Source organism: Saccostrea cucullata, unplaced genomic scaffold (assembly GCF_032062105.1).
Source record: "Saccostrea cucullata isolate Sc308-1 unplaced genomic scaffold, CSIRO_AGI_Scuc_v1 ctg3532, whole genome shotgun sequence".
Classification (NCBI taxonomy): Eukaryota; Metazoa; Mollusca; class Bivalvia; order Ostreida; family Ostreidae; genus Saccostrea; species Saccostrea cuccullata.
Genome location: NW_026926960.1, coordinates 45,001 through 60,305, shown reverse-complemented (window position 1 = coordinate 60,305; position 15,305 = coordinate 45,001). Strand labels below are relative to the sequence as shown.

The 15,305-nt window shown below is 35.9% G+C and overlaps 2 protein-coding genes across 5 annotated transcripts in view; one reads left to right on the top strand and one right to left on the bottom strand.

Moving 5' to 3' along the window:
* Window positions 1–299: 299 nt before the first annotated feature.
* Window positions 300–8,808, bottom strand: LOC134273052 (inactive C-alpha-formylglycine-generating enzyme 2-like). Its single transcript, XM_062755220.1, has 8 exons — window positions 8,685–8,808; window positions 8,357–8,522; window positions 7,018–7,177; window positions 6,634–6,784; window positions 6,290–6,345; window positions 3,432–3,516; window positions 3,047–3,209; window positions 300–553 (listed from the first exon to the last, which is right to left on the bottom strand). Exons 1-8 carry the CDS (start codon window positions 8,761–8,763, stop codon window positions 376–378), a joined length of 1,038 nt encoding a protein of 345 aa, XP_062611204.1. The 5' UTR covers window positions 8,764–8,808; the 3' UTR covers window positions 300–375.
* Window positions 8,809–9,107: 299 nt separating this feature from the next.
* LOC134273066 (trifunctional purine biosynthetic protein adenosine-3-like) overlaps window positions 9,108–15,305 on the top strand; it is a 32,868-nt gene continuing 26,670 nt past the window's right edge. For 2 of the 4 annotated variants that reach the window (XM_062755235.1, XM_062755233.1), the window contains exons 1-6: window positions 11,856–12,027; window positions 12,510–12,632; window positions 12,898–13,045; window positions 14,470–14,581; window positions 14,685–14,753; window positions 14,903–15,028. In XM_062755235.1, coding sequence (XP_062611219.1) covers window positions 11,886–12,027; window positions 12,510–12,632; window positions 12,898–13,045; window positions 14,470–14,581; window positions 14,685–14,753; window positions 14,903–15,028 — 720 coding nt within the window. In that variant the 5' untranslated portion in view covers window positions 11,856–11,885. Of the gene's footprint in view, window positions 9,136–11,855; window positions 12,028–12,509; window positions 12,633–12,897; window positions 13,046–14,469; window positions 14,582–14,684; window positions 14,754–14,902; window positions 15,029–15,305 lie in introns of those variants that run through there. The other 2 variants (XM_062755234.1, XM_062755236.1) reach the window with 2 other exon arrangements.

Here is a 15,305-nt window from a genome sequence, read left to right as displayed (position 1 = left end):
TAAATGTTCATAAGACAAAGGTTTGGAATATCTGATGTAAAACTCTTTTCCAATGGGTTTTGCAAGGATTTACACATAACATAGGTATTTGGAATTCAATATGTATTCATGTCAAACAAATACTTCACATAATTCATTTAAAATATGTATCAATGATAAAGCTGAAACATTGTGTGAAATTAATATTTTATTAAAAAGATTTCTTTGAAAATTGAGCTAAAATTTGATACAAATCCCTTGGCATTTCATTCAGCTGTTCTTTTGATCAGTTTGTATTTCTTGTGACGTGACTGTTCACATTTTTGTGACTAGATTCTTACACTGTAGGTCTTGACGAGCCCTCTCTCTAGTTAACATTTCCCCGTGTGGAGGGCCCTACAGTTCGTCTTTCCGGTGGTGCCTGGGTGGACGCCTCCTTCTGGGGTCGGGTTTGTTGTCCCCTATGTATGGTCTCCGTAAGTTCTTGTGACCGTGGAGATCCCAGTAGGCCTTGGCACTGCGGACACATCGGAAGCCAAGATTCTGAGCTGTGTAATCCGGCTGTAATCCCATTCTGATAAATATTAAATAATCAAAGTCATTCTTTTTTGTTGGGACAAATTTTACTCTTATTTAGTTACAGAATTTTTTTTCTCCATCATTTAAAGCATTGTATGTCTTATCTTTGAGCTGTCTTGATAAGGGGATAACAGTGGTCTAACCTTGGCACTGTCCTGAAAATATACTATTGCAATGGCCTAACCTTTGAGCTGTCTTTACAATGTAACTAGTGCTAATTGTAACGGGGACCGTTACAGATGTTCCCCAAACGCTCCCCAACTCCTTTTTGGTGCCATATTCCCTGTCAGCTTCATTAAATAAGACAAACTCTGTGCATTTTGACTTTAACAACGTTTTCTCAGAAGGATACCAATTATATTCAAATTTTAGCATTGCACCCGTGCGCATGTGAATGCATGTGCGTTATGATCATATCATCTTGTCTACACTATGTACATATTTTAATATACTAAATATTAAAGCATTCAGTCCAAAAGTATGAAAAATCACTCTTTCAAGTGTATTTTTCATTTCACTCGTTCCAAATGCACGCACGTGCGTGCACGTGCATGATGACCACATTTTCTTCTAGGAGTCCATTATATCTATCTATATTCTAAATCCCATCCTGTTTGTTTGAAAAACAAGGGAGTTATAGCCATTTCAAGTTTAAACCAATCAGATTGCAGCACACGTGCATGCGCGTGATTTCATGATTTTTTTCTTTATCATATTGTAGGATATCCTAATGCATGACAATGTTTTAAATTTCAAAGCATTTCGTCAAAAAAACAAAGTAGATATAGCCATTTAAAGTTTCAGCCAATCAGATTGCAGCACGCGAGCATGCGCATGTTTTCATGAAAATTCTTATATATCATGCTGTAGATCTTCATAATGTAGGTCTATGTTCAAAATTTCAAAGAATTATGACAAGAAACAAGAAAGATATTGAGACTTTAGTTTCAGCCAATCAGAGCGAAGCGCACGTGCATGCGCATGAGATCTTACTTTTTTGACTATGTCATTTTGTCTATACTTCTAACATATACTTATAAAATGATTTTCAAAGCATTTCATCAATAATTTAAATAGTTACGTCTGTATCAATTATATTGGACATTTCTCGTGTTGCACGTGCAAGCTCTTGCAAGCACATGTGCATGCACATGCTTTCATGATAAATCTTATATTACAGGCTGTAGATCTCCCTAATATATGACTATGTTCAAAATTTCAAATGATTTTATCAAAAAACAAATAAGATATTGAGACTTTAGTTCCAGCCAATCAGAGCGAAGCGCACGTGCATGCGCGTGAGATCTTGCTATTTTGACCATATCATCTTGTGCATACTACTAATACATCCTTACATTATAAGTTTCAAAACATTTCGTCACAAAATAGAGAAGTTATGGTTATATCCATTATACATTGGTCATTTTAAGTTTTGCACGTGCGCGCTCTTGCAAGCACGTGCGCGCAAAATGACCTTGATTCCGCAAATCTACATAACATGCCTACTTACCCTAAAAAGGTTTTACCTAAGTCGGATGTGTAGTTTACAAGATCACTCGCGGACAAAATTTTCCCAGGAAGAAAAATAATAAGAATAATAATAATAAGAAACAGAGTAAAAACAATATGTTCCCCAACTTCGTTTGGGGAACATAATTACAGTGGCCTAAAAATCTGTTGTCCTCTTGATGTGATTACAATGACCTTACTCTTTGAGCTGTCATGGTGATGTGATTACAATGACCTTACATTTGAGTTGTCCTGACAAAGTGATTACATTGACCTTACCTATAAGCTGTCTTTAAAATGCGATTACATTGACCTGACCTTTGAGTTGTCCTAGTGATGTGATTACATTGACCTTACTTTTTGAGCTGTCGTAGTGAGGTTATTACATTGACCTTACCTATGAAATTTTGTTTTGATGATGTGATTACATTGACCTTACTTTTTAAGCTGTCATAGTCAGGTTAAAACATTGACCTTACCTATGAAATTTTGTTTTGGTGATGTGATTGCATTGACCTTACATTTGAATTGCCATGGTGATGTGATTACATTGACTTTACCTTTGAGCTGTCCTGACGATGTGATTACATTAACCTTATCTTTGAGCTGTCCTGACAATGTAATTACATTTACCTTACCTTTGAGTTGTCCTGACTATGTGATTACATTGACCTTTGAGCTGTCCTGACAATGTGATTACATTGACCTTACCTTTGAGCTGTCCTGACGATGTGATAACATTGACCTTACCTTTGAGCTATCCTGACTATGTGATTACATTGACCTTACCTTTGACCTGTTCTATTGATGCGATTACATTGACCTTACCTTTGAGTTGTCCTGACTATGTGATTACATTGACCTTTGAGCTGTCCTGACAATGTGATTACATTGACCTTACCTTTGAGCTGTCCTGACGATGTGATAACATTGACCTTACCTTTGAGCTGTCCTGACGATGTGATAACATTGACCTTACCTTTGAGCTGTCCTTACAATGTGATTACAATGGCCGTCCCGGCTATCTATGAAGGATCCCCCCTTGACCACATACATTAACTCCTGGAGTTTCCTGTCCACTACTCTGTCATAGTACCGTGTGGCTGTCCACTCCCAAACATTCCCTAGCATGTCGTACACCCCTAGAAAAGTCCACCATTACATAAACACTGCTCACATAAAATAAAACCAAAACACAGAAGGATAATGTACATCAGGGTAACCTAAAGCTGTAGTTTTGTTCATACCGGTAGTTTATGTGAAGAATTGTTGAGCTAGAGTATCTTTGCGTTTATTTTTTCAGTTCTTGCGTGTTTTCCCTTCAAGTTACTGACGTTTATTAATAAAATTATACTACTACCAACCGTAAGTGTTCTGTGCCTGATAGAAATCGACAGGAGAGGTCCCATCCCAGTGATCTGCCTTAGTGTTCCCGCTAGGAAACTTTCCCTGTAAAAATAAACAAGATGTGATCTGCCTTAGTGTTCCCGCTGGGAAACTTTCCCTCTAAAATAAACAAGATGTGATCAGTCTTGGTATTATCACGGTGTGATTTTTGAGAAAACAATTTTAGTGACATTTTAGCTGACTTTGAAATATACTCTTAATTTACTGTAATTACTTTAAACAACTTGAAAAACTTTAATTATGCTAATTATTATGTAAATCCGAATCTGGAAATTAATTATTTAATCTATTTACTCAACATGTCATGAGTTATTCTATCTAAGCCATCTGTCACTCATGCTTAGAATTGTGCTAATTGTCATTGTTATATTTTATTATTTATATGATATACGAATCATTGTTCATCAGTTAACTCCTAGGCTTCGGATTGTTCGGGTGCAATTTTTGGATTTCCAGAATTCACCCTACCGACCTATGTTTATAATAAAGTGCTACTCCATCGTTAGCATTTTTATGTTTTGCCGGAAAGTTTGACACTTATTTCCCCGGTGATAATTTGGTGGAGATATCCTAAGGGTATAACACCCGGGACTGCTGCATATATTTTGTAGCAGTTTGATCCTGAGTACCATCAACTAAGCGAGTTCCCCCAAGACGACCCATCTTCAACAACACCATGCCAACCTGGAGAAAAGGACTTTACCGCTCCTCCCTAACATCTAACCAGCGCCATTGTCTTTCGCGTCCTTGGATTACACCAGGACCAGCACGAATTTTCTCGACACCAGGATCCAGTCCACGGTGCTATAGGTGCGGGAAACCCTTCTTCCATGGCCACCTTCTTACGTGTCCAGCTACACCTTTCGAGTGTTTCGTGCGCGGAAAACATGGTCAATATGTGCAAGTATGTTTCTCTTCTGCAATCACACCTTACCGTTCCTCCCAAAGGAAATCATTTCCAGTGGCGTCCATCGATCACGCACCGATCAAAAAGGACCAAGCCAAGGGATCAGGACGGGCCTGCTTGAAGACAAACCTGGGAAACCCGTCTGTAGGATCGTCTGACAACAAGTCAGCAACAACATGCGATTCTACTGCAGGTGTGTGTTTTTCTCGGACTGCTACTAAATCTAGTCCGATGAGTGTTGCTGTTGCGGAGACGCAAATGAAAAACATACATTGTCCGCAGACCAAGTCCGTAAGCAACCGGTGCATGGATTCGAGAAGCATAAATGATTTTTACGATAAATTGCAGAACGAAGACCGATCATGCAACTCAATCATACGTGTTAGCAACATCAGTTCCTACCGCTTCCCACGCCAACCATTCTTTTTACTGAAACCAACAACACAGTGCTCCACATTTCAGTTTTTGGATATTCCTGAGACGAGGACGTCTATTTTCGAAGCGAGAGGGAATTATCACGGTGTGATTTTTGAGAAAACAATTTTAGTGACATTTTAGCTGACTTTGAAATATACTCTTAATTTACTGTAATTACTTTAAACAACTTGAAAAACTTTAATTATGCTAATTATTATGTAAATCCGAATCTGGAAATTAATTATTTAATCTATTTACTCAACATGTCATGAGTTATTCTATCTAAGCCATCTGTCACTCATGCTTAGAATTGTGCTAATTGTCATTGTTATATTTTATTATTTATATGATATACGAATCATTGTTCATCAGTTAACTCCTAGGCTTCGGATTGTTCGGGTGCAATTTTTGGATTTCCAGAATTCACCCTACCGACCTATGTTTATAATAAAGTGCTACTCCATCGTTAGCATTTTTATGTTTTATTGTTGCCGGAAAGTTTGACACTTATTTCCCCGGTGATAGTATTCCCGCTAGGAAACTTTCCCTGTAAAAATAAACAAGATGTGATCTGCCTTAGTGTTCCCGCTAGGAAACTTTCCCTGTAAAAATAAACAAGATGTGATCTGCCTTAGTGTTCCCGCTAGGAAACTTTCCCTGTAAAAATAAACAAGATGTGATCGGCCTTAGTGTTCCCATTAGGAAATTTCCCTGTAAAAATAAACAAGATGTGATCGGCCTTAGTGTTCCCATTAGGAAACTTTCCCTGTAAAAATAAACAAGATGTGATCTGCCTTGGTGTTCCCGCTAGGAAACTTTCCCTGTAAAAATAAACAAGATGTGATCGGCCTTAGTGTTCCCATTAAGAAACTTTCCCTGTAAAATAAACAAGATGTGATCTGCCTTGGTGTTCCCGCTAGGAAACTTTCCCTGTAAAAATAAACAAGATCTGATCGGCCTTATTGTTCCCATTAGGAAATTTTCCCTGTAAAAATAAACAAGATCAGATCAGTCCCGGGATTCAAAAATAAGTGATCAACTTTTACAATAAAAGTTATCCAAATACATGCATGATCAGTTCTAGAATTCTCAACAGGGAGAGTAAAGACGTTGCTTACTTAAACTCATCAAAACGGGATGCAAAAAGGAAAAAAAAGGGGGGGGGCTATAACAGATCTACATATTCGTGACAAGCCAACAAGCCAAAAAGAAACTTAAGGTCATCAGATTTCATGTGCAAACAATAGTAATGTTTTCGTAAATAAAAGCTACACTGAAATTAATACTGTTTTTTTTTTATTTCTTTACATTCATCCCCAGACAAAAACGAAAATCCTACTCCAGCGGGGGAGGGGGTGGAGTTACGGTCAAACTTTTTTCAGTACCATTTTTTCCCCTTCAAACCCTACCACTTACCCTCCTTTGACGACACTGCAACCTGTGTGCGTTGAAAGTGACCCCCCCCGGTACCGACGCCTTTGTTCCACTTACCTGCCACAGGTTGGTCCGATTCCTCTGATACCGATCTCCCCACGGGTAAATCTTGGCTGTATGAATAAATAGAGACCATTAACACTGTTAGGTAGACATACATGTAAAAAAAAAACAAAAAAAAAAAAACAGCGATATAACTTGATCATAACATATAAGCTAGATCTCGTTATTGACACTAAAGGTAAAAAAATAAAATGCGCTGAAAACTACACCTTTTCCAATGTTGAATGTGAAATGATTCATTTATTTTTGAACCAAAATGCTGGATATACTGGCAAATTATTCATAAAAAAAAATGCTCTCTTTTAGGAGACGTACACGTAGAATATTTCCCCTCTTACCGTGAAGCCCCCCACGCGCTGCGAATTCCCACTCGTTCTCCGTGGGCAGCCTCTTCCCCACCCACGTGCAGTAGGCCTTAGCGTCCTCCATACTGACGTGAACCACGGGGTGATCCAGACGGTCTCTGATGGAGGAACCCAGCCCCTCAGGCTACAATATATCAGAGGAAGGATTTCACACATATAATTATATACTTTTTAAAAAAAGTAGTTTTGTGACTGTATATATACATCCTCAATTTAACACCCCCACCCCCACTCACCCACCCCCAAGAAAATCCTTGTTTCTGTACATAAATTGCAGCATGTTGGGAAAAATACTTTCTGCAGTCATTCAACACAGAATTTTAAATAAATGTAAATTTAAGCCACTTTGATTGTTACCTTGTTCCACGTCGCACCCCTCACGGAGACCCACCAGGTTCCCTGTGGGACCCCCTGGCCCTGGTCGAGGACGGAGGGGGACAGGAAGGGCTTGAGGACCCAGCTCCACCCGTGGTGTTCTGCCGTCGTCACATATCGCGGTTTGGCCTCCTTAAACTTCCTTTAGACAAAAGATATGATATATTGAATGTTTTATACTTAGTAATAAATATGTTACATGTGCATGTTAATGATACGTAACTTATGTATGTATCTAATTCATCAGCAAGAACATGCTTTCAGTTATATTATGTTCAACATGTTCAATAAGGTTATCAATTCCACTTTGAAAATAAATACAATTCAAAAAGTGTTTATATTCATCGAATGTAAAATTTTAAGTTGTTGCTTTGGAACTTTTAAAAAGGTTTTACTAGGGCATGTTTACATGACGGATCTAGAGAGGGCGGTAAGATCCGGGCACCCCTATCCGAATTTTGCAGAGTTATTAAATATACACATTAACACAAGCAAACACAAGTAAATTTTACCTTGAACCCCTCCCCCCCCCCCCACTTTGAAAAAGCGGACACCTTCTAAGAAACGTAGATCTCTGTGACATTGGCATGAAAAGTCATAGGTATGTATCTACAATCAATGATTACTACCGCCCCCCCCCCCCCCCCGAAATAGGTTTTTCACGTTTGGGAAATGAATTATATGTAAAGTTTAGTTTTTTTTTTTTTTTATTGCTTTTCAAGAAATTTAGGGATTGGATTGTTTTTTACTGGGATGGATGCCCCAGAAATAATTCCTAGATCAGCGTCTGGTTTACAAATAAAATCCAACTGTTTTATTAATTTTTAAGAATGTAAATACTATCAAGGCTTTAATTAAAACAACATTAGAATTTGTTTAAATTCGGAGCACAATTCGGAGACTAGCTGTGATTGTTTTCTAATTAGTTTCAAATTGATGATCATGTAAATATGTCAGGTAAAATTAAAGTACATGTATTTTGAATAAAGTGATATCTATTCAAGGCCATAGGAATGGGGGGTGTAGATATATAGTTTTGGCGATACGTAAAACTATAGAAAACATAGCTCCTATATGCTTGTGCCCTCTCAATAGTAACATCTAATGACATTGTCAATATTAAGAAAATTTGAGTTCTTATTAGTATCCCTCAAAATTATAAAGTTTTTTGTTTAATTGCCCCCCCCCCCTCCCCCCAAGAAAAACAATACGTTGCTTCCTACGGCCCTGCTTGAGTTCCTCTTTACCAGATTTGTGCGTTGGTGACGGGATGAGTGTCTATATGTAGTACGGTTTGATGTGTATATTTATACATCTTTACCAGAACTGAGCGTTGGTGACGGGGTGTGTGTCTATGTAGTACGGTTTTACGTCTGCTTCCTGCATGGGATATTCTCCGCTATCTGACTCTGGGTCGTTTATGCCTTTCAGGAACTTCCCTCCCATAATAACTTTCATGTAGTCTAGGTACTCATAGTTATCTATAACTGAAGGACAACAAAATATAAGCATACCACTGATACTGATTTCCCATGCAGTCTTTAATTGCGCAAGTATATCATTTCTACAAAAAAAAAAATACTGAGTATGACTGAATATAATTAAACGTGAAAACTCTGTATAAAAAATAAAATTAAAAAAAATCTTACTTTCTGAAATACTTTGAGCAGACACCTTTCCTGGCATAAAGACAGCGTTCAAAACAAGGATGAATTTCCAGACCACCATCTTGTCAGAAAGGAGGGCGACAGCTGTAGGACCACGTGTCCAGAAAACCGATCGAACTCTGCTTATTATGTAGTTCGCTGTCTTTAGTTCAATTGAAAATCTATATATATCGACCGAAAGTTCGGATGTACGCTACAAAAAATTATCTAAAACATGTGAACAGCAGTAGGCCTAATATTTTTTGTAACAGGCTATATGTTTAGATTAGCAATAATTTTTGTTTTAACACTAAAGAGACGCTAATCATTAATTTCGGAAAAACAATGTTTTTCGCAATTGGTTTCACTGTTATGTTTCCTGCAAAAAATTCCGGTTTGTTTTCTCGTGGAAAGACAGATTTTGTAATTTAGTTTCAACGTTTTGTCAACTTTGGTGTGTAATAATTTGTATGTAATTTATATTTGTTCTATTGTTATTGCACGATTTTCTCAATATTTTTGTTTAATTTACAGAATTTGCGCTGTAAACAGTAAAAATGTTTAAAGATTTGATGTTAATATTTTGTAAAAGAAGATGGGGGAATAAGGCGGACGAAAGTGCCAATAGTGCGACAATAAGAAGTGGAAAATTTAATCTCAATTATATCCAAATTTATTTGATATTTTATCTAATATTAAAGTATACTTGATGTAAAATCTCTACAATTTACAACAATCTCACAAAGACTAAAAATATTTGCCTATGAAAAAGCATACACACAAAACGATCATTTTTTCATACTGTAACAACATTTTTCAATATGAGTGGGTCTTCGCTCCATTTTTTTGAAAGATAAATTAATCCTAAACAGGACTTGACATTTACGCTTGTCCGCTTGTTCGGTACCAATGAAAAAAAGATACGGACAAGTAAATATTGCTGGGCACTTGTCCGATTGGACAAGAGATTTTTTATGTGAAGAAGTCTTCAAGTAAAAAACAACTATTGAATTAAGTTTATCGAATAAAATGGTAGGAGAACATATACCCAAATTTCGATCCCGATATCAATCGCTATGTGAGTTCACACTTGGTTGGATTTGATATTCACTAATTGCAGCCATACTATTACATGGCATGGATCTTACAATGTTTGCGGGTTTGGAATACATTTGATTGATATTACAGATTCACTTGCGAACATTTTTGTTGTTGTCAGGACAGGCAATGTAGATGAAATTTTATTTTATATGTGTTTGTCTTATTTATCAATAACAACACTAATAAATCAAGCATGTTTAATTTTTTAATTCAAGTAATTGTTTACAAGTTCACAGAATAAGATATTCATTGAAAAATTTTTGGACAACTGAATTTGAAGTTTGGACAAGTAAATATCTTGGTCACTTGTTCAAATGGACAAGTAGGAAAAAAAGTTAATGTCAAGCCCTGCTAAAAGTTTGCAATAAAATTTTGGTTTACAAAAAACATGAAGCGAAGACCCACTATACCTTCAGGGGAAATATCCCTCTGCTCCAAATTTCAAGACTTTTTTTTTAAAAATCCAGACATTGATTTTCAGCAACAACTATAGCATTAAATTCAAATGGAAAATAGTTTGAAATGAAGCGTAAAATATAATATGTCAAATCATGATGTGAAGAAAATTTGATATGGTAAATAGAAAGATTTATTATTTTTTATCTCACAATTAAATTAGAAATATGAGGTATATATAAAAATAATATTTACTATCATACCTATCTAATGCCCATTAGAAAACATACTGAAGCACTGCTTTTTAAATCAGAAGAACAAATTGTTTTCTGTGCATATAAAATAACACGCATCCATAAACAAGAGTTATCGTTCCATTATCGCCTTTGAAAATATTTTTTAATGAAACAAAATAATTATTAAATTTTTATAAACAATACTGCATCTAAAATTTCTGTACAATTAAAAGAATTATACTTTAAGAGATACAGATTTCTCAAATGTACACTGTTAAAAGGAACTGAGTATAATTGTTTTAAGTAAACTATTATAAATAATTAATAAATATACTAGCAATAGTAACTAGAAATCAACATTTGTACATTAGAATAGGTTTTTGATTGAGTCGACTATAAAATGGTTCATTTGATTGAAATTTGTAAACTCTGACATGACAATGCACTGAATTTCCTGGTAAAATGTCTGAAGAAAGTGATCTCTCTTGTCAGAAAAGTTATCTCTCTTATCAGAGGGTTATTCCACCTTAAAAGTACACTTTTATGACAAAACATTCGTAAAATTCCAAAAATTACTTTAAGTCCATTAAGTCAAGGGTCATATCACAAACAATTTACATGATTCATCATGAGCCAAGTAGAATAGTGGGTAGCGCCTTAGTCTCAAATCTGTAGGATACGTCAGATTTTTATTGCTAGGGTTCGAATCCAATGAATATCATAATTTTATAAAAGAAAATTTTCTTACAAAATTTTTTTTCTCTCAGAAAAGTTTTTTTTTTCTAATTTCATAAATTTTAATAATGAGAAGTTAATTTAAATACTCAATTCACATATTGAACATGTTGAATATGATTTTTTAATATCAAACGCTATAGACATTCTGACCGCCTTGTTCCCCCGTCTTCATTTCTGTATAATTCCATAACTTGTATGTTTCCATAGCATTTCATACGAAAACATTATTAAAATCTTATTATTTCTTGAAGTTATTGAAACTTCAAATATTCTAGATGCGTGTGATTGACACATTGTACCATATTCACAGTTTTTAACTTTATCCTTAATACTAATGAAAAGTAGCAATTTTATTGTGTATTAAAGAAAAATATCAAAACTATTATCCAGAAAATTAAGAGTAGAAATGTGTGAAATCAAATCCATTCCCTTATAATGTCAGCCTGTGCTCAATGCTGTGTATGCAGAGTTCAACATATTGAATACATTACTGAAACACACACAGTGTTTGTAAACAGGGCACAAGCTCTGTTGTTAATTAATGTTTATGTATCACTGGTGTCCAATTGTTCAACTTTGTACCTGTACGCCACTGAGCACATACTGACAAAAGTGATGTGTTGGTTTTATTTTCGCACAAATTTCTACTCTGAATGTTCTGGATTATAGTTTTAATATTTTTCATTAATGCACGTTTAAAGTATTTTAGCATTTTCTTTCCAGATAGATTGTCATGGCAACAGTTTTAGTGTTAGGAGGAGGAGGGCGTGAGCATGCGTTGGCATGGAAGCTGGCCCAGTCAGCTGATGTCCGTCATGTTTATGTGTCCCCTGGTAATGCTGGAACAGAGAGCTGCCCCAAAACAAACAATGTAGGTAAGTATATAGGGGAGGTGGCCCCAAAACAAACAATGTAGGTATGTATATAGGGGAGGTGGCCCCAAAACAAACAATGTAGGTAAGTATATAGGGGAGGGGTGCCTCACAAAACAAAACAATGTACTAAGTAAGTAAAGGGGAAAGGTGCTCTGTTGATTTAGCAATTTTAAGCAAGCGTAGTTATCACTCTGTATATAACAAGTTTAGAACAAGTTATGTAAATATGACAGTCAAAGATTGCCCTGAGGTGTGGTGTAAAATAAATATACTTGGTGTGGCTTTATTTTTTAAAAAAATGTAGACTATATTGAAAACCCTGAGACAAAGTTTTTGTGTCTCATTTATGTAAGGAGTAATTTTATTTTCTTACTTTATAAATCATTGATGAAAATTTTGCTTTTTTTTCAAATAAAAAGTCAAAGTAATTAGTTCTAGTACTTTATAGCATGGAGTTAGTGTATTTTTACCATATTTTGTAGATGTGAATGTGAAGAACTTTACAGCAGTGGTAGAATTCTGTCAGAAGGAGTCCGTATCTTTAGTTGTGGTTGGACCAGAAGACCCCCTGGCTGCTGGGATAGCCGATCACCTGAATAGTCATGGTAACCAATAAATAAAAGGGCATCCCCCACTGTATCCCACCTCTGTTCATCTGATTGTGCCTTTGATTCATGTCCAGCAATTTCTCATGGCTTTAAATTTCTTTCAGAATCACATCAATTTTACTCTTGGTCTCAAACATCTTTTTCCAGCATACATAGTTTCATTCTCTCAGCATGTTACCTATAAAATTAATGCATTTCTTTCCTGGCTTTGTGTAATTGCTTGCTAGTTTATACAGCATTCTTCCTGATAACCCTTTGTTAGGAATCCCCTGTTTTGGCCCCAGTGCTAAGGCTGCCCAGATAGAGGCCAGTAAGGATTTCTCCAAACAGTTCATGTCCAGACATGGAATCCCCACAGCCAGGTTCTGCAGCTTCAGGGACGCCAAGGAGGCATGTCAGCACATCAACCAGTAAGATTAACTGTCCCAAAACTGTCAACCAGTAAGATTAACTGTACCAAAACTGTCAACCAGTAAGATTTACTGTACCAAAACTGTCAACCAGTAAGATTAACTGTACCAAAACTGTCAACCAGTAAGATTAACTGTACCAAAACTGTCAACCAGTAAGATTTACCAGACCAAAACTGTCAACCAGTAAGACTTGCTCAAGGGGAACTGGAATCTTGCCGACTCCCTCTATGATATACTTTAATTGTTTTATTACACCGATACAAACAAGACATTTGAAAAAGCTGCCAGTAAACTGGTTCATATTGATTGATATGGGACCAGTTGACTCGCGATTCGATTCATTAATGAATATTAATGAGTTTATTCAGAACATTTCTAAGTTTGTTGTAAGTTTAAAAAAAATACTAAGTGTTCCGAATAGGTGTTATCAGTTCATCCAAAAAAAATTAACTTCTTTGCCTGGAATCAGTCTGTTTTGCAGGGAATCAGTTTATTCTTGGTGATTTTCAGTAAATCAGCAAAATATATCGATTTACTTTTATATAGTGAAAAATAAGTAGAGGTATAATAATAAAAACTGTCAACCATTGAGATTTTCTTTACCCCAACTAAATAGACTCAGAATCTATTCTAACTAAGTATGAACTCAGCCTGAATACTATATGATTTAAGATTTTTATTAAAGCATGAAATTGTTTAATTTTGCCTTTGTGTAGCAATGTGCTTTCATAGCCTTTGATGCCGTGTACTGAAGATATAAATTGTATCTTCTTTCTGAATTTATTACTAAGAAACATGTTTACATTACAGTAAATTTTGATATTATCAATTTAAATGCAAATGCATGATGAAAATGCTTTATTTTCATTTTATTAAAAAGAAAATATAACTTATTTGACTTCAGGTTGTTGTTACTTTAGTTACTGGTCAAAGCTGACTTTGTATTTGAAATTCTAAGGAGGTTACTTGTTAACCAATGAAATAATCTTTTGACTAATAACAAGGTCAAGACTACAGGAATTTGTTTTGTTCTGAATTGAGTTATTTTAAGGCTATATTCCAGGACAAATTTTCTAAATTGACTAACATTTCAACTGTTTAATGTGAATGAAACAGCTAATAGATTAAAGAAAGACATCAGTGCTGCTAATCAAATTATATTCACTTATGAATCATTATAAAGCATTTAATTTTATTAACTAGGTGGCTAACACATTAATTTGATTTTCCATTTTAAAACAATTTCACTTTGTGCATTACCAGCTGTACATGTCTAATTGTCACATGTTTTTCTTGATTAATTTCAAATTTAATTTTTAATTTTGGAGATACCTGCACTTACTAAGGATTTTCTCGGAATACATGTATGTATGTAAACTGATTTTTGTGTTGTGCTGTATTTTTGTATTTTTTCTTTCTAGAGCTGACTACCCTGCCTTAGTGGTGAAAGCTAGTGGACTGGCCGCAGGGAAGGGGGTGGTGGTCACCAAAACTAAACCCGAGGCCTGTCAGGCTGTGTGTGACATGTTAAATGTGAGTAGGCTTACTTGTTTATTATTTGACCAGGTTGGAAACATTCTCTGTAAAGTGAAAGTAGCTTGTTCATGTTCAGAGTATTACTTTTGAATTTTTTAAGAACAAGGTGTTTGGTTCAGCAGGAGAGACAGTGGTTGTAGAAGAACTCCTGACGGGAGATGAAGTCTCGGTGAGGGAATACTTTACACATACACCAAAATTGACAGTTTTTCAATTTATTTACATTTAGACCTATGGCAATTCCTAATCTCTGAAAAAAGATTAATTTTGTGAGGAAAAATAACTGTGTATCAAGTAACCTTTCCTGACATTTTTTAGTGTTTAGCTTTCTGTGATGGTTCCACGATATCCATGATGCCCCCCGCACAGGATCATAAACAACTGAATGATGGAGACACAGGCCCCAACACAGGGGGAATGGGGGCCATTTGTCCTTATCCGTTGGTGAGTAAAATTAACAGAAGGAATGTGGGCCATTTGTCATTATCCGTTGGTGAGTAGAATTAACAGAAGGAATGGGGGCCATTTGTCCTTATCCGTTGGTGAGTAGAATTAACAGAAGGAATGGGGGCCATTTGTTTTTATCCCCTGCTTAGTAGAATTAACAGAAGGAATGTGGGCCATTTGTCCTTATCCTGTAGTGAGTAGAACTAACAGGAGGACTGGGCAGTGGCAGATTTAAGGGGGGGCGCACCCGGCGCGCGCCCCCCCCTAAAATTGT